This window comes from Prionailurus viverrinus, chromosome B3 (genome assembly GCF_022837055.1).
Source record: "Prionailurus viverrinus isolate Anna chromosome B3, UM_Priviv_1.0, whole genome shotgun sequence".
NCBI classification, from domain to species: Eukaryota; Metazoa; Chordata; class Mammalia; order Carnivora; family Felidae; genus Prionailurus; species Prionailurus viverrinus.
The window spans coordinates 13,752,985-13,779,706 of record NC_062566.1 but is presented as its reverse complement, the minus strand read 5'-3'; the positions used below and the strand labels follow the sequence as shown (position 1 = coordinate 13,779,706).

At 46.2% G+C, this 26,722-nt stretch overlaps 1 protein-coding gene across 4 annotated transcripts in view; it reads left to right on the top strand.

Moving 5' to 3' along the window:
- ADAMTS17 (ADAM metallopeptidase with thrombospondin type 1 motif 17) overlaps positions 1-26,722 on the top strand; it is a 352,557-nt gene that overhangs the window by 259,571 nt on the left and 66,264 nt on the right. For all 4 annotated transcript variants that reach the window (XM_047864329.1, XM_047864330.1, XM_047864328.1 and 1 more), the window contains 4 exons: positions 6,065-6,145; positions 16,149-16,306; positions 19,198-19,357; positions 21,934-22,069. In XM_047864329.1, the coding sequence (XP_047720285.1) occupies positions 6,065-6,145; positions 16,149-16,306; positions 19,198-19,357; positions 21,934-22,069 (535 nt within the window). The remainder of the gene's footprint in view (positions 1-6,064; positions 6,146-16,148; positions 16,307-19,197; positions 19,358-21,933; positions 22,070-26,722) is intronic.

Genomic DNA, 26,722 nt, shown 5'->3' with positions numbered 1-26,722 from the left:
CTTTTCACTTTGTTGATGGTGTCTTTGGAAGCACAAAGTTTTAAATTCTGATGTAATCTACTTTGGTTTTTTCCTTTAGTTGCTTGTGCATTTGCAGTCATATCTAAGAATCCATTGCCTAACCCAAGGTCAAAAAATTGTACTTCTGTGTTTCCTTCTAAGACTTTTATAGTCTTAGCTCTTAGATTTTGGTCTTTGATCCATTTTTTGGTTAGGGTTTTCATATCCTCTGACATAGCTGCATTCCTTTGTATGTGGATATCCAGTTATCCCAACACTGTTGAAAAGACTATTATTTCCCCATTTAATATTCTTGGCACCTTTGCTTTTAAAAAGTCAATAAAGGATTTATTTCTAGATTCTCAATTATACCCCATTAATAAAAATGTCTGTCTTTATGCCAGTATCACATTATCCTCATTACTGTAACTGGCTAGAAAGCCTTAAAATCAGTTAGTGTCAGTTCTCCAACTTTGCTCTTTTTAGGTATTGATTTCTGTATTCTAGGTCCCTTGTATTTCCATATGAATTTTAGGAGTAGCTTGTCATTCTTGGCAAAAATGCAAAATCAAAGAGCTGGAATTTTTATACACACTGTTGATCAGTAAATCAATTTGTGAAGTATTCCATTTTAACGTTATTAAGTCTTCTGATCCATGAACATGGAATGTCTTTCCACTTATTTAGATCTTCTTCAGTATCTTTTCAACAGTGTTTTCTAGTTTTTGGTGTAGAGATCTTGTACATCTTTTGTGAAGTTTATTCCTAAGTATTTTATTTTTTTTGACACTATTTAATTCAGATTGTTAATTTAATTTTTAACTGTTCAGCCCTAATGCCTGGCAATCCAGTTGATTCTTGAATACTGATCTCATATCCCATAACCTTGCTAAACCTGTTTTAATATGTTTTAGTGTATTCTTTAGGATTTTCCTTATATATAAAATCTTGACATCTGCAAATAGAGATGTTTTTACTTCTTTTCTAATTTGGATGCCTTTTAAAAAGCTTTCTTGCCTAATTGACATGAAGAGAACTTCCTATGCAATGCTACATAGAAGTACCTAGAATGGACATCCTTGTCTCCTTCCTGATTTTAGGGGGAAGGCTTTAAGTATTTCACCATTGAGTCTGATGTTAGCTGTGGGTTTTTCTAAGAGCTGTTTATCAGGTTGAGGAAGTTCCCTTTTATTCCTAGTTTGTTCAGTGCTTTTATCATGAAAGGGTATTAAATTTTGTCAAATGCTTTCTCTGAATCTATTAAAAGGATCTTGTGGTTTTTTGTGTTTTATATAGATTTCATTGATTCATTTCCATATATTAAACTAACCTTGAATTCCTGGAACAAATTTTATTTGATCATGGTATACAATCCTTTTTATATGTTGCTGGATTAGATTGCTAGTGTTTTGTTAGGGGTTTGTGTGCATATTTTTATATAATATAGCATTGTTTCTAACAATGACGAATTTGAAACAAATGTCCATCATTAAGGGAGTAGTCACATAACTACATAGCAATTTAAATGAAAAATGAAGTATAACTATACACACTCACATGGATCTCCAAGAAATAGCATGTTAAAAAAAGTATAATACAATATTTAGTTATAATGTTATTCCTAACACTTATGTAAAATATAGACAAATATAAATATGAAAATGCCACACAGTATATTTTTAGTTTGCATGAATATATGTATAAATAGTAAAATATCTGAATGAATATACACCAAACTGATGGTGGCAGTTCCCACAGGAAGGGGAGTGAGATTAAGAAGACTTGAGATTTACTTGTATTATAAAATTCTTATGAGAAAATATACATGTGTATTTGTATAAATTTAAAATATATTTAAAAAATTAACTCACTGATACACATAAACTTACATCCTAGTAATTTTTACTGTAAATCAAGAAAAAGTGCTGTTGCCTACGACACTGTCCCATCCTTGCCTACAGTATAAGCCTACCGCAAGCAGCTTATACAATTAGAACTTGTGTCACTTAAAAACTAGTAATCTAGAAAGAGAATCAGAGCAGTATCCATAACTGCAATAAGAAAGGAATAAAGGGAAGGAGAACAAATGAATGGTTAAAAAAAAAATAACCACCAGCAAAGTGTTACCAAGGAGAAAATGAAAATTGCAACCAAATGTTACTGTTATAAATGCCAAAAACTGATTAAACAATAGCCTCAATAAAATAAGAACTGATAACTAGGACATAAGACCCCAATGAAGATATGGTGAAGTGGCAGAGGGAGACAAAACATGACTTGTCAGAGCTGAGGAAACATGTCAAGGAAGAAAATGAATCCATCACAAAAACCAAGTCCCTGTGGAAGCAAGGAAATTGATATTGCTGAGAACACAAGAAGAAGCACGGAGGACAAGATTGAGAAAAATGAGCCGAGCAAAATGCAAATGAAAAAAAAGCATCAAAAGAGTAAGAGATTAAATGAACACAATGGAAGAAAAAGAAAATCAAGCCTAATTTGGTGTCCCTGAAAAAGAAAACCAAACAAGTATAATAATAGTATACCTTCATGTCCCGGGAAAAAACTATACTAAACGGTGACTAGTCCAGTAGATATCAGATTTTTTTTTTTTTTTTAAATTTTTTTTTTTTTTTCAACGTTTATTTATTTTTGGGACAGAGAGAGACAGAGCATGAACGGGGGAGGGGCAGAGAGAGAGGGAGACACAGAATCGGAAACAGGCTCCAGGCTCTGAGCCATCAGCCCAGAGCCTGACGCGGGGCTCGAACTCTCGGACCGCGAGATCGTGACCTGGCTGAAGTCGGACGCTTAACCGACTGCGCTACCCAGGCGCCCCAGATATCAGATTTTTAATATAAGACTCTAGTAGGCATTCAATCCCAATTTTAGGTAACCTAATGAAAAGAAAATATCAGAGTGGCCTCAATCTTCTCCTCATTGACATTCAATGGAACAACGCCTACAGTGAGCTCAGAGAAAGTGTGAGCCAAGAGGGACGCCTGGGTGGCTTAGTCGGTTAGGCGTCCGACTTCGGCTCAGGTCATGATCTCTCAGTCCGTGAGTTCAAGCCCCGCATCGAGCTGTGTGCTGACAGGTCAGAGCCTGGAGCCTGTTTCGGATTCTGTGTCTCCCTCTCTCTCTGACCCTCCCCCGTTCATGTTCTCTCTCTGTCTCAAAAATAAATAAACATTAAAAAAAAATTTTTTTAAAGTGTGAGCCAATAATTTTATAGCTATGAAACTGACATTCATGTATAAAAACAACAAACAATAATTTTTAACTATATTACATTTCAGAAAATATAATTCTCACAAGCCCATCACAGAGTGCAAACATGAGGGACATAAGAATTTGCTGAAGAAATTGTGGCAAAAGGGACACATAATGAACATTAAATTAATTTTTAGGATTAAGACTAAAACAACTGCAGGAATTATCTTAGCAAAAAATAAATGTTATAAATTAATACAGTGTAAGATTCATACAGTAAAAATTGAAAAGATGTAAGAAAGTGGAGCACAGTGTAGCTATGCTGACTTCCTCTTTTTTTTGAGAGAGAGAGAGAGACATGTATGCACGCAAGCAGGGGAGAGTCAGACAGAGAGCGAGGGGGGGACAGAGAGAATCTCAAGCAGCTATCTACTGTCAACACAGAGCCCGACACAGGCTCAGTCTCACAGCCATGAGATCATGACCTGGGCAGAAAATCAAAGCCAGACGCTTAACTGACTGAGCCACCCAGGAGCCCCTCCTCGTCTTTTAATATCCAGGGATTAAAATATTTCACTTACAGCTGACAAATCACATAATAGAAATGTAACTATAACTAAAGATTTACAGAAAAACATCAGAACAGAAATCACAATTAACTAAAATGTGTTGGTGAAGGAAAGACAAAGCTGAGATACCCACATGCCATGTGAGCCGTGACCAGTGTGATTACAGTTCAACTGTCCTGAGGTCTTCAGATTGTTTGGGGAAAACAACAATATGATGACCTCAGTACAGGCAAAAAAGAACTTGATTCACTCCAGTACCTCTTTGTGACAAAAGCTTTTAACAAACTAGGACGAAGGGGAACTTCCTTAACCTGATAATTGTTACCTATCACATTATCACGCAGACCTCATTTTCAGTGGGACAACTTTGGAGGCATTCCTGTGAACATCACGAATAAGGCAAGGATGACACAGTCCCATGTTGCATCCAACGTGATTTTGTAAGTTCCAGTCACGGTGGTGAAAGGAGAAGAAATTAAAACCGTAACGATTAGAAAGGAAGAAATAAAACTGCCATATGAGCAGATGTTTCAATTAGCTTTATGGAAACCAAGCCAAAATAGACAAATTATTATAAATAGTAATAATATGTAAATAATGAAATGGTAGCTAAGTGCAGGATATATCTTATTAAAGAAACATACTTTCTACCATATCCTTTTGTAATTTGAATTTTGCACCTTGGACACATATTGCCTAGCAAAACTCTATCTTAAAGTTGTCCTTGACCTTTTAAAACTACGTACAATATCCTATTCGTGTAAAATGATGTACGTATTTTTATGTGCATTAACAGATGCTGAAAAGGCTAGCCACCAAAATATTACCTTTTTAGGGGTCATTTCTGTAGTGCAATGTGGTACAGGTTGATTTTGGGTTTTTCCCCCCTTTTGTGGTTTAAATTATCATGTACTATTTTTATAATGAAAATGAAGCTACTTTTGCTGGGAGAAAATGAGGGAGTAAATAGACCCCTCAAAAATAGATATTTCCATAATCTCTACATAGTTGGGCTCAGAAATCTCTCATTTTTAAAGCTCCCTTGCTGATTCTGATGATCACATTTAGGAACCACAGTGGAAGGATTCATAATCTAATTTGGAATGATCACCTAAATTGCTGAAGCAAACACGCATAACCCTTGTCCAAAACCCAAATGAAAATCATAACAAAATGATTACCAGCCTGCATTTCAGAATCTCACCGATAGTGTTGGGTTCCTTTATTGACACAGTTAAACCAGGCATCCGCTGGTTGCTGACCTCCTCCCTGGCAGCCTCAGCCATTTCCTCCCTGAATCATTATTATCCACCCACTGTCTGGGTACAAGTCGGGTCAGAGTATGGGCAGAGGAAGCCCTCTGGCCTCTGAAGGGCTCCCATTATAGCTGGAAATACTCAAGGAAATAGACAAAAGCATGCACTGAGAGAGTTGCAGAAATTCCTGAAGGTCAATGGAAGTAGGAAAGGGGGCACAGTGTGGTAAGGAGTGGTTTTGTCACTGAGGGAGTCACTTCCGCTCTCATTCCACAGATTCAGGAAAAGCTCAAAGTCCGGCAAAGACCAAAGGAACCTCCAGCAGATGAAGTGACCGGGGGCTCTGTGCGTCCATGCTCCCAGGAGGGGCTCTCTTAGTCTGCTAGGGCTGCTGTAACCAAGTACCACAAACTGAGTGGCATAAATCACAGACCCTCACTGACTGTCTCATGGCTCTAGAAGCTAGAAGTCCAAGATCAAATTGTGGGCAGGGTTGCTTCCTTTGGATTGCTGTAAGGAAGAATCTGCTTCGTGCCTCTCTCCTAGCTTCTGGTGGTTTGCTGGCAATCTGTGGTGTCCCTTGGCTTGTAGATGCATCATTCTGACCTCTGTTTACATGGAGTTCTGTGTGCGTGTCTGCATCCGGGTTTCCCCTTTTTATAAGATTAGGTGCCCACCCTACTCCAGTGCGATCTCATCTTAACGAATTACATCTGCAAGGGCCTAATTTCCAAATTAAGTCACATTCTGAGATAGTGGGGGTTAGGACTTGAACATAAGAATGGGAGCGGGGGAGAGACAGCTCAACTCTTAACACATACAAATGGTGCTGTCTGGAATTTGGGCAGCTGGGCGGTGCTGGCCATCAAAGAACAACTCTTGGTTGGTTGACTTGATTTCTCAGAGCTGGACCATCCCATTCCACAGGCTCTGAAGTTACCATAGGGGTGGATCTTTCTGGGGGGTTCTACGTGGACCTCTGATGGAGGGTGGAGGTGTGCTTTACCTGTATCTTGTCTGTCACTACAGGTTATATTGAAGCTGCTGTCATTCCAGCTGGAGCTCGGAGGATCCGCGTGGTGGAGGATAAACCTGCCCACAGTTTTCTGGGTAAAATGAAAACGATCTGATCCGTGGTTCGTGTTCTAAGGTTTGAATGATCAGGCTGATTATTTGGTCCAGCATCATTCTCCCAGGCCATGGGTTTTACACCAGTATTTGAGACATAAAGACAGAAGTAATCAGAGCACTCCACACAATGTTGTCGTCTTTGGCTAAAGTGCAGCCACCCCCAAAGTAGATGGGGTGGGGGAGAGCAGGAGGAACCACCAGCTTTGGATATGTCATGGAAGATGACAGAGGAAGGAAGGATGGAATTGGGGTGGTGAAAGCCCCCCAAAGTAACCCCCAGAGAACTCAGAGCAGCCTTAGCCTACACAGCATAGACCCGTTGCCTGGCTTGGAGGGAGCCCCTGGAGGCTGTTGACGGCTCTGGGGATGATTTCTTAGCTGGAAAAAAGAGTAATAGCCCTAAATCCAATGGAAGCCAAAAGAACCCTGGTTTTCACTAAGTGTTGTGTACCCCAAATCCCTAACAGCCACCTCTATTGACTTCAGGCACAAATGCCTGCATCTGTCTGCAGAAGGATTGGCTTCCATTCCAGATTTTTCCTCATTGCCTTCAACAGAACCATACTTAAAGCCTAAGAAGAGGGGCTCCTGGGTGGCTCAATCAGTTTGGGTGACCGACTTTGGCTCAGGTCATGATCTCACAGCTCGAGCCCCAAATTGGGCTCTGTGCTGACAGCTCAGAGCCTGGATTCTGTGTCACCCTCCCTCTCTGCCCCTTCCTCCCTCCGTCCCTCCCTCTCTGTCTCTCTCTGTCTCTCTCTCTCTCTCTGTCTCTCTCTCTCTCTCTCTCTCAAAAATAAATAGTTTTTTAAAAAAAATTTTTTTTTAAAGCCTACGAAGAATTGTTCAACTGAACACCTCCTTGGGCACAGAAGTCCCTCTGAGTGTATCCTAAGCTTAGCTGCCAGCCTCTCCATTGGCCCTCTCAAAGGTCTGCCCGGTACTTGAGCACCAGAGTAGAGTGATGTGCTCTTTATGCTGCTGTGGGGACCAGCAGGGTGCTCAGAGCCTGCCTCTAGTGCTAGTCCCCTGGGATGGGACATGCTGTGACCCGTGCCCTCCCGCCAGCCCTTCTCCTTCCTATGTTCTGTCTCAGGTTGGATTTCAAACTGGAGGTGGCTGATCTCCTACCCAGGTCCTTCTCCTGGGCTTTCTCGTATTATAATCAACTCCGTCTGTGTTGCAAGGTGCCATTTGAGATTGAAAAGAATTTATAAGACACAATCTATCTCTCTCTGGCTTCAAACTTAAGAATTAAGTTGTTTTGGCTCAAATGAAGCTCCTGGTGAAATGCTTTTAGTTCAGCTTTTATCACTAATTTTTTTATTAATTATATAATTATCCACATTCCTGCCTTTGCAGCTTCAGAAGGATCTAGGTCTTTCTTTGAAATGGCCTCTACTTGAGAAACTCCAAGTCTCGTTAGACAGACATAAAACAAACCTCTCTTAGGCAAGTTTCCAACGAAGACCACTGTCCTGTCACTTAAGAAAACACTTTGCAGGCACTCAGATAATCCTCACACATGTGCTTTGGGGAACGGCGGGAGTAGGGGCAGGAGCTCTCATTCCTGAGTGCCCACACCAGGGCTCACCAGCAAGCAGCCGCCTGGGGCCCCTACTGTGTCCCAGGCAACCCTGTCACCACCTCCTCTTCAGATTTCTCTTCTGCCATCCACTCTGCCTCCGTGAGGCCACCGCTGCTCCTTAAGCCGGGGTGGAAACTTACAGGTTCATACTCAAACCGTCTCCATCAGCCCTGCGGTTTTTCCACCTGCCTGGCGTGGACGCTGTCCCCGTCTAGCCTGGCCCCCTCATTGCAGCTGTCTGAGCTGTCGCCGCAGATGGAACAGTGCTTATACATGCTTTCGAAAACAGCCTTGTGCTGCTTCTGGCAGCTTCCTTGGAGCTATGGCCTTTTTACCAAATTCTCAAAGAGCCCACCCCCGCCCCTTTCCTCCCACCTGAGGAAATTGGGTCAGCCTCACTGGCATCTGTCACCTTGGGTCACTCCCAGATGTTACCCTTTCCGACTGGTTCATCAGCCCTTGCCTACCTGGAAAGGACATGTCTACCCCCTGGGGTCACCGGGTGTCTTTGGGAGGCAGACATTGCCTTTGACCCTTATCTTATTCAAAAATCATAATCTCAATATCCCCAGAGCTGGCACAGTTCCAAGGTCAACTTACTGGCTGGCCAGCAGGTGCCCCTGCAGGTGCCCCTTGGCTTCCGGTCCTGGCTTCCGAGACATCCCAGCCCCAGGTTTCTGTCCAAAATAGGAACATTATCTGTGCTTTTCCGTGGCAACCTAAGAATGACAGAAGGATGTCAGAATCCTTTAGATTGTTCAACTTCTGTAGTAAACACAGATGTTTTGCTGGAACCCACTTTAGGGCCAAGTAAATAGTGATGCTGCCCATGGCGGGGGTGGGGGGGCGAGCTCTCCTATTGGCTCCTCTCAGCTCCCAGAGCCTGTGGGCCACACATGCAGGTAACAGGAGCATCGATGTTTGTGGTTCCCAGTCACTGAGCCCCGCTTGGCTCTGTAGACCTGACCCCCAACCGCCCCCCATTAAGTACTGCAAAGTATTGCTTTTCCTATTTCGCTGAGGAAGGAACTGAGACTCCAGGGGTTCAGCAGCTTGTCCAAAGGTCCTCATTTCATCTGGGCCTGTGGCAATCCACAGAGCCTCCTGGAATTGCTCTGATGTGTTCCATTACAACCAGAGATCAATAGAGGGAAACGACTTTTCCCTGGCTAACATGCATTAAACCTGCCCATTGCTGTGACTTATTTACGTGGACTTCAAAGAAGCGAACCTCCAGCCCAAGGAAATTGGTTCAGTGTCTCAGGACAACTTCCCCAGAAGCACCAGGCCTCCTGCAAAGGGGGTAGCCAGCTTTTGTCTTCTTATCTTATTCATAAATTTTAATCCCAGGATTCCAGGGCCTGGTGTGTGAGCAAGGGCAAATCCGAAGGTGGTCCATGCTCATTATGTTTCTAAAGTTAGTTCAAACAAGCCTTGTTTCCACTCGGGGCTGGGTGCTTTGGAAGTCAACCCAGTGTAACTTTGAATTACTCTCACATTTGCTGGGAGCAGTTCCTGAAGAATTTCACCCCACCTACCTTCAGCCCACGCTGCCTGGCTTTCTGCTCAAAACCACCTGGAACAGGAAATGCCTCTGCAGTTTGCATCCACAGCTAAGAACAGAGCTGGCAGAACTGTGAGTGGAAATAAAAGGAACTGACTGGATGCCAGGATTAGAAGTAGGTTGACTGTGGGTCAAGTCTTCCAGTGGAATCCAAGAGGGAGAAGTACAAAAAAGAAGCAGCTTCTGCACAGCGCCATGCAAGAGGAGGGCATGGGGATGGGGTTGGACCCCTCGTGCCTGCCTCCAGCCAGCTATAAGGAGGAGCTGTGCCCTTCCATCAGGAACGTCCCCATCCCCCCCACCACCACCACCACTTGCTCCCCACTGAAGTCCAGGGACGATGTGTAGATGTTCACAGGGCAAAAGAAGGGCCCCGGGATGGAAATGGACATTTGCCACGTGACCTCACGTTCCAGGCCGTTAAGGAGGTTTCGTTCTTCACAGGTAGCAAGAAAGAGCACGTGCTCATCCTCATCCCTGCAAAAGTCTCTCCAAAAGCTGCCAAAAGGCTTCTAATGGCTCCTGAGCCAAATACACAAAAGCAGGCGCTGGTTCTATCTCAGACGGTGGCTTCAAACATCCAGCCTCTGACCCAGGCAGAACCAGCAAGCGAAACTTTGCTCCCCAGCGAATCCGAACTTCAGACAGCACAGATCCCATCAAGTCGCTCAGGATTTCCCTGTGTTCTGAACTCCATCGTTTGGCTGTCAAATCAAAGCATCTGTCTTCATTTCAGTAGCCCCTGTTGAGTTTCTAGGCTTAAAAATCTCAAACTGCCTACGACAAGGGGTGTCCTTGCCCATACCCATCGATGCCTCAGGATTGAGAGGGACGGGAACTTGTGGGGCCCAAAACTTGTTTAACTCAGGGGCCTTCTTTAAGAAAAGGAACGCCACATTATGTACAAGGCCTTGGAAAGTATTCCTGCAACTTGGGGGGTGGGAGGCCGTGGTGCTTCCTCCTGGCGGGCTCTGGCAAACCCTGCAGAGTGAAGGAGCGCGCTCAGGGTAGAGGCTGCTGCAATGGGCCAGGGGTGGTCTGCGTTACCGCTGTCTGGAGCTGACACGGCCCCAGGACATGGTTTTCTCATTGGACGCACAAGGAACCTATTTACTCACTGCTGATAATGATCTTGATGTTCGGAGATTCTCTGAGGCCACTGTCCCTCCCTTTTGAAGGAATCTCAGGTGCTAAATTCCGATTTCAGCAGGAAGTTCCAGGGTCACCGCTGGACCCCAGCAAAAACCTTGCAAATTTTGAATCTTGCTGACTAAATTACTCACCCGAAGTCAGTAGGTTTGAGGCGATCTCCATGCTTCTTGGGATTGCTGAGCTCCTACTTTTAACTCTGTGTTTTTCCTCCCACTGCAAAATTCACAAAGTATGGTCATCACGATCAAACTGTCCTGAGGATGGGGGTGCCAAGTGGCAGTTGCGAACCCACGTTTGCAGTGCCTGGAATCTTGCAGCCGCCCGTGGAGGTGGCCACAAGCAGAGCTTGGACATGCAAAGTTTATTCATTCTGGGGACGTGAGAGCCCCACCCACCCACCCCCAAAGCTGTGATACTGGGAGACTTCACCAAGTCAGCAGCTCCACACCAGGCTCTCCAGAACAAAGACAGGCACTTCCAGAGCTCATGGGGGTGCCCTAGCAGTGGCATGTGGCTTGGAGGAGGTCTGCGTTCACTGAGGGCACACAGATTACTTGAAATCCTCCATGGTGGGGGCATTGACCCCATGGGAGCAACAAGCACTCTAGATCTAGGCTTCTTTCCTAAGGGGGCTGGTTACCAATGTTCCACTGACTGACGTGTTCTTCCCCAGTCGGCTGCTGGCCTTGTTCTGGCATAGCCTGCTAGCCACAGCCTGCCCCCTCACTTCCTTTCCCCCAATTCTTTGACCACACCCACTCCTCCAAAGCAGAGGACCTCCTGCAAGGTCTCCTCCACCTACTCCTCTGGTAGGGGATCACCTCTGGTGATCGGAGGTTGATGAGCCCCAAGCCCCAGCTGGCTGGACATCTGTCCCCTGCATCTCACCCACAGTGGGTGCCTCTGCCAGCAGAAGCAGGGCTCCCCAGGCTGGCCCCCACACCTCTGCGCACTGTTTCTGTAGATGGTTTCATAATCATCTCCAGGTGTGCCCTCCCTCACTTTTCCCAGTCCTTCCCACTCCTGACCCCCCAGATGTTTGACTTTTGGCATGGAGGCCGGGTAGCTTTCAAGTTTTCAGTTTATAATTCACTAAGTCACTTTAAAGTGCTTCCCACAAAGGGTGGGGAAATGCACAAACAAGGCTGAGTGAGAAAGAGTCACCTCATCCTGAACATTAGTGTCAGACAGGAGCAGAGGCCTGGGAGACAGTTTAAGTTATAGATAATGTCAGACCTTCTAAATCTCTGGCTACTAAGCTTAACGCTAGTAAGGATCCTAGTGTGGTTTCTAGGAGTCCACACTAGTAATCTTTCCCAAACTGCTCTGCCCCTATCATGGTTAGTATTTTTTTTTTTTTTAACTGACCTCCAAAAAGCAAATGTGAAAGCAAAACACAGTTCTCAGTTGCTGAGCATCAGCTTCAGGCACAGCTGGATCCAGGAGCTTTAAATGATATCATGGGAAAATATTCTCTCCCCTGGGCACTTCTGTCCTCTCTCAGTTGACCTTATTCTGGGGGCCTCTTCCCATGTACTGGTAACCCAGACTTACATCGAGTCTCTGGGCAATTCTGTGGTAAGAAGGCTGCTGCTTCCCAAGGTGAACGAAGTCTTGGGACTGACTCTCACTGTCCGGGGTTGGGTGTTGGGTCCATGCCTGGAACTGGGGTGAGTTTGGGGTCTGCCCAGCATGGCTAGAGGAAGAACATATCCCCAAAGGCAACCCCAGGTTGTTACTTGAAGAAATAAATGCCAGACAACACACGATTCATAGCACCCATAACCTGAGAAGAAGGTCAGGGCCCCAAGTCTTAAACCCAAGGCCCCAACCCTGGGCACTGAGTGGGGGAGTCAGCAGGTGCATGTGGGTAGGCCGCGACCAGGAGCACAGTCACCCCAGAGTGCCTCTGGTGTCTGTGTGGGCAGTAGGTTCTCTAAGATGGGCCCAAGCATGCTGGTGGTCAGCATGTGGCTCTAAAGAAACTCTTCTGTTCATCCCTCTAACCCCAAGTTACGGGGCGGGGGGGGGGGGGGTGCAGGGAGGGGGGTTCTTGACATGCTCAAATCCCCCACCCCAATAACAGGAACACTGAAACTTCTCTCCCCTTCTCCACCCTCTAGAGCCACTCTTTACCTCACCTCCTTTGCCCAGCCAAACTTCTAGGGAAAAAGAAAATTCCTTTGCCTCCCTCTTCTCCACACAGAGCCTTCCTCTCTCCACCAGCCCACCACAGGAACATCAGTCATGGCTGCCCAGGTCAGGATCCATGCCATCCAGTCCTTGCCTACCAGGCACTCCCAGGCCACTCCTTCTCCCTGCCTCTGCATTGCTTTTAGACAGTCTTCCCCATCTGCCCCTGTCCCTGTCCCCCGCACACACATAGGGGGGCCCCGAACTCACCTCTGCCACAGAGTCTATGAAACTGTGTTTTGTTCATCCATTCTCTCACCTTCCATACAGGGAGTTGGCTGAGGGCAGGAGCTGTGTGCTTAGCACCTGCTAGGAGGCCCTCAGAAAAGCGTGAGGGGCTGACAGGGGGGAGGGGGTTGGGGGGGCATGTGTGGGTCACTCCCTATGCTTCCCAGTCTTGTTCTTTCGGAGACAGTTCTTTCTGAGACTCTGGCCCCTCCTTTGGCCTGTCTGCCACATCCCACCAGCCTGCACTGATTTCTGAAACCAAATTTTCATATGCATGTGCAAGAACCAATTTTCCAAACCTATGGAGAAATTAGAACAATGAACACCCATGCAGGCTCCACCTAGATTCCCCAATAATTAACATAACCGGACACATTTGAGGCTGTTCGTTCACTGGAAGCTTTGGAAATCTGCAAAGTTAGTGATTTTTAGGAGGGTATATGGAATGTGAGACCCTGTACCCATTCGAGCCTGGAATTTGTCCTCTTTAAAAACAAGGGTGAGGGGCGCCTGGGTGGCGCAGTCGGTTGAGCGTCCGACTTCAGCCAGGTCACGATCTCGCGGTCCGGGAGTTCGAGCCCCGCATCAGGCTCTGGGCTGATGGCTCAGAGCCTGGAGCCCGTTTCCGATTCTGTGTCTCCCTCTCTCTCTGCCCCTCCCCCGTTCATGCTCTGTCTCTCTCTGTCCCAAAAAAAAATAAATAAAAACATTGAAAAAAAAATTTTTTTTAAAAACAAGGGTGACATTTGCCCATCTCGGCATTTTTCCTAAAACTCTAGACTGAGGTTATAACCTAAGGAATATGGGGATTTATATAGCCAGAATGGTAAGGGTGCTGAGCTTGGTCTGTTTAGGTTCAGGTGTCTACTCGTAATAGCTGTGTGACTTTAGGCAGGTAACTTAACCTCTCTGGGCCCCCATTGCCTCATCTGAGGAAAGAGCAAAATGATCCTTTACCTTGGAGAGTTGTTGGGAAGGTTACATGGGTAAAAGTACATGAGGGGCTAAATCAGAGCACATGGCCCTTAAATGGTGGCTTTAGGTGGTGGCTGAGGAAGCAGAAATTGTGAGTATCCTGATACTCTCACTTCCTTTTAGGAGCCAGGAAATGTCAGTAGCAGGTAGAATTTCTTGAGGGGAAACATTTGATTCCAAGAAGTAGAGCCTTCTCTCTTCTAAGCCTTCCCTGGAGTCCTGTAATCCTCAACCGCTCGCTCTGCACAACCACCCTGGATATGAAACCCCAACTGGAAGTTGCTCTGCTGGAAAGCGGCCCTCCCTGTTTCTTTCTCAGTTTCTCTTGGCAGTTCCTATAAGCAAGGAGTCCTGAGCATGCATGTCCTCTGCGTGTGCCAGGAGAGCCTTGCTGGGCGGGAGTGAGGGCTGGGACCATCATGTCTTGGAGATGAGGAAGCAGAGGCCCAGCGTCTCCCAGGTGTTGTGGCCTGGCCAGGACCGGGTCCAACCAGATCCTAACCCAGCCCGGAGCTCACGGATTCCGGGTTCACAGGAAGCCCCTTATTGGCTTCAACTCTTATTATGCAAAATCGGTATTAAATGCAAGTGTTTTATTTCTGGCCTCGGTAAGCAGAGAAGAGGGAGCAGGGTAGAACGTGATTTCACTGATTGTGGACGGAGCAGTGTCCCCAAGCCACTGGGGGCATCGGGGGCTCCAGCTGTATTTATAGAGACTGAGGCATTGCACTCTGGGTGCCCTGAAGTTTCATTTTTGGGGCGGCATAAGACTTGGTGTCACCTACTGTCATTTACCACCTTCTCCTAACTGCCAGAGTAGTTCTTTGCTTTCCTAAACAACAAAACAAAACAAAACAAAACAAAACAAAACGGGCTTTCACCACAGAGTGCTCTCCTCATGAGAAGGACAGGACTCCAAACCTAAGCGAGGAGACACTAACGAGTCACCGTCAGCCCTCAGACCATCACTCTGTGGCTTGTGTGGAAAAACCACAGTTTTGCTCCGGCCGATCAGCACACTGTTGGCTTTGTCTCTTCCAACACATTTTGTACCTGGTGGAGGCGTGAGCCAGCATAGTGAACCCGAAGCCCACGGAGCCCTAGTCTCACAGCCCTGGTGGAGCTCTGCCGTCCTGTCTGTGGGCAGCCCGGGTTCCCGGACTCGACTGGGAAAGAGTTAAAAGAGTCACGGTGGTTTCTTGAGGAGGCATCCACTTTACTAGTGCAGGGCTATCAAATCCTTAAGAGAAGCCGGATTAAGCTGTAACTTTACGACTCTTCTTCTTTTATTTTTTCTTAATTTATATTTGAGAGAGAGAGAGAGAGATAGTGCACAAGCAGGGGAGGGGCAGAGAGAGAGACAGAGACAGAATCCGAAGCAGGCTCCCAGCTCCCAGTTGTCAGCACAGAACCCCAAACGGGGCTCAAACCCATGCGCCGTGAGTTCTTGATCTGAGCCGATGCTGGACGCTTACCCAACCGAGCCACCCAGGCGCCCCTGGGCTATGACTGTAAGAAGCCCCAGGTAGGTAACAGTAAAATGAGTTGATGGCGTTTTGCTAAAGCAGCAAACCCCTCTTGGTAGGCTTGGGCACGTTAAGATAGAATTCACCCACCAGGCAGGAGACCCTCTCCCCTGGGAGTTTAGGAACGTGTGGTTGTGCTGTGTTTGTCTCCACCCTCTGGCGCTCCTCCCCGCACCCCCACCGGGTGGGTGGATTCTGAGGCAGCCCACACTTGAAGCTGCCGCTATTGCAACCGCTCTTTCTCAGGTTTCTCCAGGTCCTGCGGCCCTTGGGCTGTTTGCCCCCTGTGAGCCAGGCTTCTGTTGCCGGTACACAGAAAACTCACCTTCTAAGGGGGAGGAGCTAACCCAGAGAGGGAAGAAGGGCACTCAGGGACGGTGGGGCTGGGGGACAGGGGAAAACCGAGGCACCGGGAGCTGAGTAAGGAGTGAGGAGGCATCGAGGCACCAACCACTCACGGCACGGAGAGCGGACAAGTGCAGAGGCCATAGAGAGGCGGGCAGGTCGGCAGGGTGAGCTGGTGTGTGTGACAGCAACGGGCTGGGGCCTCCAGGAACAAGCGGAGGGCTTACCAGCGGAGGACCGGACAGGCTTCCGCGGCCTTACGATGCGCGCAGGATGAGGGGCAGGCCGGATCACTGCACGCCACCCTCCTCCCTTCCCCTGTAGAGGCGGAGGCTGAGACTTCTGCCCCACCACTCAGGACACCCAGACTGACTCCCCCTGGTTCCCATGGTGTCCCCTTTTTCTTCCCAGCCCTGAAAGACACCAGTAAGAGATCCATCAACAGCGACTGGAAGATCGAGCTCCCCGGGGAGTACCAGATCGCCGGCACCACTGTGCGCTACGTTAGAAGGGGCCTGTGGGAGAAAATTTCTGCCAAGGGACCAACCAAAATACCACTGCATCTGATGGTAACTTGCTGTGCTTTTGTGTTTGTCTTGAGCCTGGTTCTCCAAGGGGTCTGCTGGCTCTCTTCTTCCCTGGGCCCTGGGGAGAGGTTCCTGGGGACCTGGCTCCTGGTGGGTTACCTGGCCACCTGCTGCTCAAGCCTCCCCTGCCCCCTCTCTCTCTCCATCTTCTCTTATCTCATCCCTTTTGCCACATGCCTGAGAATTTCCCCCTCCCAAAACTTTGCCCTGGCTCTTCACTGGCAGAGAGAGTTACCATCTTTTTCAAAAGGAACCGCCTCCAGGAAGGAAATACTTCACCATGTGGCAGCCAGGGAGAATTGGCCTCATCGAGCAGACAGCCTCGCTCGGAGTCTGTGTTTTTATATCAGATGGCACAGATCCGCCCCACAGTTTGTATATCCACATTGGAAACTACCTTTTGGAAATGAACTGTTGACTCTCTTTCCAAACCAGCGTCGCTCAGATTTTCCAGACTCGGCTTGCAACAGGAGTTCGGGAATCGGGAAGGAGAACCAGGTTCTACAGGAAGATTTACTCCCTGGGTAGTCAGCCCAGGTTGGGGCAACCTTGTCTTACCTCTTGTCTCGGGCGGGGACCCCGTGTAAACCACTTTATCATCGGTCATACATCCTTGTAAAAGCATTAAAGATCTCCAGAGAAGGGGATACCACCATTTCTTTCTCAGGGTCCAGAAGTTCTCATGGCTAACTTCTGATAGCTCATAATTATTGATTCCATGTCTCATTCCAAAGAACGGATTTTGTGGCAGCTTGTGCGTCTGTAATCAAAGCACATTTTGTCCTCTGTGCTTGCCAAAGTCTCCACTTGGAAATTTTTTTTTTCCTCCATTAATTTGCGGTCTCTGGCAATCTGCAGCCGTTCAAGGTTAGGTGACAGCCAGAAGATTCCCTGGCCACTTCTCAGGGAATCCCCTGAGGAGACCAGCTCTGCCTGCGAGCACGGGCACCCAGTACAACATCACCCATGATGGCCCTACCCCTGCTACACCTTCTGACGAGATCAGAGTGAACTGGTTTCCATGCATGACTTCAACCGTCCTGCAGCCTGCCCGTGCGACCAGCACTCAGCCCACGAAGTCCACTGTAGATGCAGCCCTGCAAGTTTGATTTCTGGGCCCCAAGAACCTATACTGGAGCCACTGCCCTGCAATAGATTACTGGATTAGAACAAATCCTCCTGTCCTGATGTAAGAGGAAGCATAAGATGAGATAAAAGCCATGCAGCACTGTCACCTGTTAGCACATGAATCTGCTTTATTATCAGACCCTAAGACGGGTATATTTTCCTTCTTTGCCCAATGCTTTCATCAACTGTGAGTGAACCGTCAGCCCATCAAAGCAAACGCACAGCCTGGACTCATGCAGACCGTGCCTGATAAGACTCAGCTGAAGTTCCAACCCTTTTTAATATTTATTAATCACTTTTCTCTCTTGAAAAATGATTACTTCAAGTTTTTAAATCCAGAAAGGAGACATGCCCCTCTGCCTCTAAATAGAAGTCTGCTGTCCCCAAACTGGGGTGCATACATTGCCTGCAGGGTCAGGAGTGTCCATAAGAGGCATGGGGACCTGCATTTGAAACCAATTACACACTCACACACACAAATTATACGTGGCTGCAAAATTGCATGAAATTGGTTTCATATGGATTCTTGATTCACCAGTCTTATTCCCATACTGAGATAATAAAGATCTTTTAAAGAGGTTTTTTTTTATCTTTTTTTTTTTTTTTTTAACTGGAGGCATTTTTCCAAATGCATTACTGCACGTCTGTTTCTTGGAGAAGTGGATGTGTGTGCGGTTCAGGCTGCTCTTAGCACCTCACCCCCACCCCACCAGTCAAGCTCTGGGAGGGGTGGGAGATGCTCAGGAGCTGTGCGGTCCCCTCCCCGGGTCCAGGCAGGTGGAACACACTCCGCCTGTAGCTGTCTGCTGCTTCTCCAGGCCTGGAAGTGAACTTGAGAGCTGCCTTGACCCAGAAGTACCCACTGGTTCTGAGTCTAGCCCAAAGACACGTCACCTCCAGCCAGGCTCCCGCAAGAAGGCTTGTTCTGCACCAAAGCGTGTGTGTCGAGAAACAAAGCTGAGAGAGCACTTCTGTCTTTACAGGGCTTGTGATGCCTTGTCATACGAACAGCAGGCCCATCCATCTGCTCACTCACCAGGATTTCAGACCCAAGGGTCCCCAAGCTGCAGGATGGCTCCCCGCCCCTCACTTTGAGCTTTCAGCCTCAAGCCAGGCCTCTGTCACCCGTGGGCATCGACATCCTAGCTCCTGTGGCAACAAGAAGGCTTGTGCGTCTTTGGACTCCTAAACAGAAGTCCCCAAGGCTCCTCTGCGGTGGGCTGTGTTTGCCCTTGAGCCTGCCTTCCATGTGCCAATGACTGGCGCTAGGGGACTGAAGAGTGATGTTCATTCTCAAAGAAGTAGAATAACCCTACTTGTTCACATGCCTTTTTAGGGAAAAACAGTATGTTTGTGTCTTTCTTGCTGCAAGGGCAGCTTCGTGGGTGAGTATGCGGAAACAGGCTCTTTTCTCTGCACCGAGGGGCTCTCCACATAGAGTTCAGTGAGAGCCCGCAAATTTGCCTGTCTCCAAATTCCTCGTCCAAACTGGTCCTGTCTCCAATGGGAAGGGGCAGAGCTCCCTGCTGATGGTCCACATACACTCCAGCCCCTGAGTTGAGTATCTGAGGAACCCAAGACCCAAATAAGGGGGTGCCCCTAGACTGAACGTGTTTTGAAACCCAGAAACGAACTGGTTACCCTGGTAGAGAGACAGCCCCAAGGGCGGCCTGGTTTGCAAATTCAGCAAGCCTGGATGCTTCCGCTTGATTCCAGAATGGCCTTTTATTTTGCTGCTGATCCAGGTGTTGTTATTTCATGACCAAAATTATGGAATCCATTACGAGTACACCGTTCCTGTAAACTACACTGCCGAAAATCAAAGCGAGCCAGAAAAACCCCAGGACTCTTTGTTCATCTGGACCCACAGCGGCTGGGAAGGGTGCAGCGTGCAGTGCGGAGGAGGTGAGCATCCGGGGTCACGCGCCCATGGGGTGTGGGGTTTTGCTCAAGGAAGGTTGTGAACTCGAGGCACTCGGCAGCCAGTGCAGAGGGCACGAGAAGGGCTGGCCACGTCACCTGTATTTCCCGGGAAACTTAAGCACACCCCACTGAACTCTCTCTGCAAAACACTTGTGTAGCCTTCCAAACTCCTCCGTGTTGGAGCTGTGCCCCCAAGGCTGTTTTGCCTATGGCCCAGGGCCCTTGGACTCTGACCTGAGTGGAGGTTTGGCCGCTATGCAGATACATCACAGGTATGACAGGTAAGTGACCCTGGGGATGAACAGGATAGACCTTCACTTGTTACTGTTTGGTGGAAGGGAACCAGATGTGTTGCCCCAAAATACTCTTTCCTTTTTGCCACAGGTGTCCCACTACAGGATACAGCAGAAGGAAAAAGCCCCACGAGTCTGATGAAACATTCCGAGCATGAGTCCTGGCTGAGTCACAATTTGCTGCCATATATTAGCAAATGACTTATCCTATCTATACTAAAATGTTCTCACCTCTCAAATAGAGTGATCGGCCCCTATGCCTACTGCAGGGAAGGAACTGCCATACTGTAAAAATTAGTATCGGCAAAAGGCACCATATTCATTATGGGGAGGTTTAGGGGGAGCAGTAGGAAGCCATTCTGAACTCTTAGCCAACAGCCCCTTGGGACAGGGTAATTTGTCACCCTGATAGGACACACAGCCCGGTGATGAGAGGTGGGACACAGGATGTATGGGTTTTTATGGGCACAGAGTTAGGATGGAGAGTTCACCTAGACTCTGGAATGCCAGCCCAGAGAGTGGGATGGCCCCACCAATACCCAATTCCACATGGCTATTGACCGCCAAGTTGGTGTTTGTCAGGTATCTGATATGTAGAGGATTGCTTACCATTTAGTGACTTGTCCCATTTCTAATAGGTAGGAATTCTATCCACAACATCATTGGGCCATCAGACACTGCCAGGGCCAGCTGTGAATTCCTTTCTTCCCCTGCACATCTTGGCTAACTGCCCTTGCTGTTTGTTCTTAACCTGTTCCTCAGGCAGCCCTGGCAGTTGGCATAGCTTCAGGAACCCTCATCAGCCCTGTCGTTGTCCCACTTTGCACTTCTCCCTAGGAGCCCCCCATCCCTCAGCTGTCCCCCTGTGCCAATGTCCCTGCAACCTCCAAATCCAGCAACTCCCATATCCCTAATTGCCAGACTTTTTTCTTGGGCAAACGAAGCATGGCCCAAATGGAGCAGTTAGCAGGCTCCCCTCAGCTGGGGGCAGGAGCGGGGTACTGTTCTGTCACTGTTGGCCCAGTGGCATTCTTTTATGACACCAGTGACTCTCAGGTTGTCAGATGACAACCGATGACTCACCATTGTCAAACCTGCAGCCAAAACGAAAATGTGGCTTGAGACGGCCCCATGCTTTCTGCACTCACCCAAGGCTGCAGTTGCAGGCAGTAACAGTTGATGGTATAATTCAGGACTCCACACTTTTGAGGCATCCCTAAAGGACAAATTCTCCAGGAGACCAAGCGAGAAATCTGGGGTCCAAATAGTTGTCCTTGACATCCTCTTAATCTTTTATTGCCATACTTCCCAAATAACAATGAAAATAAAATACAGCTAACATGGAGTGTTAACCCTTGCTAGGCTCTGTTCTAAATTCTTTATATGTATCGCTTAATTTTAACCATCCCTGGAACACCCTAAGGCACGGGGGTTAAATAAACCAGCCTGGTTGAGAAGATCGAGGCACAGAAGCATGGTGGCTGGCTGCTGATACGGTGATCATTATGCTAGTGATGGAGCGAAGTTTGAAGCCAGGCTGCCTGACTCCAGAAACTACCCTCCCTGCTCCCTATCATCTGCCTCCGTGGCAAAGTCATGACCAAGCAGTGTGTAGGGTGCTTTGGGGACACCCAGAGAATGGCTACATCCATCTGGGACAACCAGTTAGTGAAGTTCCCAAATGCAAGTGATACCCTGGACAAGTAGTAGTTAGCGAAATAGATTCTCAGATTGTCTCGAGATTGCCTGCCTGGACGATGCAGGTCTGCGTGTCCTTCAGACCAGCCCCTCTGCTTCTCACTTCTCTCCAACACGTAGGAATTCTGTAATAGGGAGCCATGATCTTCTGGTGAGGGCTGATGTACAGGTAATTAATCAAGACCAGACCTGCATAGACTTTAAATATCAAAGGAACGGATACAGAGATTGGCAATCTTTGTTGGAAATTAAAGAGCCAAATCAGAACTCTGGCCTCAATGAATCCCAAGCTGTCTAAGCACATAGCTAATCTGAGGTGTTGCCTCTTTCTGATTCTGTTCTAGAATCTTCCTCCTGCCCCATGGTGCCCCTTGTCATGTCTTACACACCCTCATCCCTAACCTTATGGTTCTTTCTCTCTGACAACCAATAAAGCATTACAACAGCCACTTTAAAATGGCAAACTGATCAAAAGATGCACCTGAATGTTCCTCCATCCGCATCAATGAACGGCCTTTCCAGGTGTGTGTAGCCATAGCCTCTCAGTTCCGTGTGTTTGGTTTCCAGGGGAACGCAGAACCATTGTGTCCTGCACACGGATTGTTAACAAGACCACAACTCTGGTGAATGACAGTGACTGTCCTCAAGCAAGCCGTCCAGAGCCCCAGGTCCGAAGGTGCAACTCACACCCATGCCAATCACGGTAAGTCACCGTGTTCTCAAACTTGGACCCTCCAGGGTCGGGGTAGAAGCACCTATGAGTTGGGGGGTGAGATACAATTAACACCACAGTACCTCTCTCTGCCACGTTCTCTTGTTGTTGGCAAGTGATTTCTGCTTGCTCGAAATACTGACTTTCTGGCGAGAGGTCTGATAAAAATGTACAATCCTAGCTAGAAGGTATTTTTTAGCAGGCCACTAAGAACATCTCATGCAGAAAAAATCATCACATGCTTTCAACTGATACATGTCAGCTCCTGCCAAGTTATTTTGTCTTGGAGAAAAAGGAAATCGAAGTCAGAGTGTGAGAACCCATGAGTAAGTAACACAGGTTAGTGTCTGTGGTTGATCTGTTTCAGTGGCTGAAACTAACACCAGTGAGTGTGGATCTTGCTGTACATTGTTTAGAACCCATCAGGGGGTCTGTTGCCAACCCCAGCTTTCGTGGCCATGTTTCTCATGTGCTCTGGAGTGAATTTTCTTGGGCTGTCAACCGAGATGAATGTGTGAAACGTGTTTGTCAGTTAAGCCTCCTTATTTCCAGCCATTTCAGTGAGACTTTGCATAGGGCTGTGGTTGTTAGAGTGTGTAATATCACCCCTGGCCTCCCATTCTGCTCTGGGTTGCGGTACATGGTTTTTGTTTTGTGGTTCTCTGCATGTTTTTCTTTTATAAAGAAGCTGGACTTTTGACATGGCAGCTTTTTAAGACCAACTTGTGCCTCTCACCTGGTACAAAAGTTTCGCAAAGCATTTTGGTTTTCGTGCCAACCTCCTTTGCTTTGTCAAACTGGTAAAGTGTGTATGAGTGAGAGAGGGAAGATAAGAGGGAAAGCAAGAGGTGAGACTTACTCTGTGGGTTGTGTGTGGTCCATGGCAACTTAAGGATGAAGGTGGGTGGCAAGGGGAAATAGGTGAGGGGGATTAAGAGGTACAAACTTCCAGTTACAAAATAAATAAGACATGGAGATAAAAGTGGCAGCATAGGGAATATAGTCAATAAGATGGTAGCGGTGTTGTTTGGTGACAGATGGTGACTACACTTATTGTCGTGAGCAATATATAGAATTATTGAATTATGTTGTACATGTGAAACTAATATAGTGCTGTATGTTAATTATACTTCAATTTAAACGAAAGAATAAAATTCCACCCTAACACTGAAGGCCATGAGGAATGGCTCACTCTCAGAAGTCTCCCTGAGCATCTTTGGTATGAGCAGCCATCCCACAAATGCATCAATTGGTAAATGAATCAACCACACACACCCAGAACCAAAGAAGGAAGGCCTTGCCACCGTGAAGACTCAAAGATCAGACAGGTCACAGAGACAGCCCAGCTCTGTGACATATTGGAAAGTAGGATAAGTGAATCTAGAGGAGGAGAGGTCAGCATGGGCTCAAGGGCATGACGGAGCAAGAATGATCTTAGGAATCCATTCAAGAATTATTTTATTTTATTTTATTTTATTTTATTTTATTTTATTTTATTTTATTTTTTACATTTATTTATTTTTGAGAGACAGAGTGTGAGCAGGGGACAGGCAGAAAGAGAGGGAGACACAGAATCAGAAGCAGGCTCCAGGCTCCAAGCTGTCAGCACAGAGCCCAACGTGGGGCTCAAACCCACAAACCGTGAGATCATGACCTGAGCCAAAGTCAGACAGTTAACCAAGTGAGCTACCCAGACACCCTTTATTTTATTTTATTTTGTTTTATTTTGTGTGTGTGCAAGCAGGGGAGGGGCAAAGGGAGAGAGAGAATCCCAAGCAGGCTCCACGCTCAGTGCAGAGCCCAATGCAGGACTTGATCTCACAACCATTAGATCATGACCTGAGCCGATATCAAGTCAGATGCTTAACTGAGTGAGCCACCCAGGTGCTCTAAGAATCCTGTTTTAAAATCATTTATGTTTTCAAACTATTTTAGTGTCCAAATATTTCTAAAATTATGCACATAAGCCAAATAATATAAAACATGGAATCAGAGTTTCTCTGATTGAATTGAGACACATATGTGATGGGGAAGAGAAGCTCAGTGTACTCTTTCCTTCTTCATATCATAGTAGGCCCACAGTATCTCTGCAGAATGCCAACGAATAGAATTTAAATGATGGGGTTACTTTTATTGGACCACCTCTCAATATTCTTCACTAATGATACTCCTAACTGTGCTGAGCACATAACCATCTTTGGTAGCAGTGTTGTCCAATTTGAAATGTGCTGTAAAAGTATACACCTGTTTTCAAAGGTTTAGTATGGAAAGAGATTGTGAAATATCTTAGTAATTTTTAATACTGATTACATGTTGAAATAGTTATATTTTGAATACATTGGGTTAAATGCAATATATTAGTAAAATTCACCAATCTCTTTTTAATTTTCTAATATGGATAATAGAAAATTAAAATTACATATATGGCTCATGTGTTAATTCTATTGAACTGCACTGCTATAGATTAACATAGCAGTCACAATGTTCAAGATACAGTCCAAAATTACTAGACATACAAAAAAAAACCCCAGAAACATGTGACCCATACATTAAAGGAAACTGACTCCAAGAGGACACATATATTGAGATTAATAGATAAGAATTTCAAAGCAGCTATTATAATTATGCTCAAAGACATAAGAAAAAATATAGCCACAATCAATGAACATATAGGAAACCTAAGCACAAAAAAGAGACACTCTAAAAGCAAACAAAATTTTAGCACTGAGAAATATAGTGTCTGAAATTTTTTTTAAAAAATCACTCGATGGGCCTAACAGCAGATGATGAAAAAAAAAAATCAATGAACTTAAAGATAGAAGAATAGAAATTATCCATCTGGAAAATGGAAATAAAAGATTGTTGACAGTGACAGAGACTCCGTGATCTGTGCCATAATATCAGGCATCCTAACATAAATGTAATTAGAGTCAGAGAAGAGGAAGAGGGGAAGATTAGGGCAGAAAATAATCATAAACAATGACCAAAAATTTCCCAGCTTTAGTGAAAGACAGAAGGGAGGTAATTAGGTTATGCCTTGAGTATTTCAGCTAGATTCCAGATGAATCCAAAGCTCCATAACAAAGCTCTGTGATCATTACACCATATTACATGCAACACCTTTATGATTTTGCCACACACAGACATTCTAGGAAGGAACTTTGTTGCACTGTGAAACTCTAACGAGAAAATCATGTTGGAAAACACCTACAAAAGTCACATCACCAAGCATGAATTAACAAAGGTATAAACTCTATAATTCAGTGCTACGGAGCTGCTCTAAGTTTGGATGGAGAACATCGAGAGTGTGTGTGTGTGTGTGTGTGTGTGTGTGTGTGTGTGTGTGTGCGCGCGCGTGCGCACGCTCACAGAGCATTCTGACAGACCACAGGCCTGCAGTCTCACCGTGGTTGAACACAAGTTCAAGCCAAACACACTTTAGACTAAAAGTAAGCTCAGAGGCACATTTTTAGTATCTCCTTAGCACGAGGGTTAGCAAACTTTTTCTGTTAAGGGCTAGATAATAAGTAGTTTTGGTTTTACAGGCCACATAAGGTTTCTGATGTCTGTTTTTCTTTGTTTTGTTTATAACCCTTTTAGAAATGTAAAAACCTATTTTCAACTCCTGGGTTGTAGGAAAACAGTCTGCAGGCCAGACTTGGCCCCACCTTAGATTACTGCTTACCCTTGCTCTGCCCTCTGGGACTCTGGGACCACAGCCTCAGCATGAGCCCAAGTTCTAAAGGTACTGCCTCAGGAAATACGTGTTCTTATTACACAAAGAAGAACATGTTGTTATACCTAGTTACTTTTTATTGCCCAGTTGTTCAGTACTCTTTTTAAAAGCACCCAGCCTGGCGCGCCTGGGTGGCTCAATCGCTAAGCGGTTAAGCTTCCATTTTCGGCTCAGGTCATGGTCTCACAGTTTGTGAGTTCCAGTTCCATGTCAAGCGCTGTACTGACAGCTCAGAGCCTGGAGCCTACTTCAGATGCTGTGTCTCATTCTCTCTCTGCCCCTCCCCAACTTGTGCTCTCTCTCTGTCTCTCAAAAATAAACATGTAAAAGCACCCAACCTGACCCTAAGTGCACAGTACAACATCAGTAATTTCCCTCATCTGGCATGTATTTGTTGAGTACCATCCCATTCACCAGGCCCTGTTCTAAGTACCAAGGTATTTAGAAGTAAGAAAGACACACAGGTTCCTTGTTCTCATGTGACTTAGTTTCTCCCTCCCCCTCTCTGACCTACCTTTCTGGGTCATCTTTTTTTCCTCTCTGACCCCCTTCCTGACTCTGTAAAATCATATGAATCAGACTTAAAGAATGAGTGGAGTTTCCAAGAGCAGAGGATAAAATGAAATTGATAGAAGACGGCACCTGAAATTTGTCTCAGAGCCTAGAAAAGAAAGCCTGGATGCCTCTTTTAGTCTGGTTTTATTTGTTGTTTGTTTGTTTATATTTTAAACCATCTGACTTTGTACTGATTCTTAAAGTGTGGACTCATGAAAATGAAGTGTCATGGCTTATCAAAGAATATTGTTTGAAGAAATGTGATCTGATAGATTTTAAAATTCCTATAAATCTTAGTTATATTTATTTATATTTAAGCACACAGATGCACACACATGTATGTATATACACAC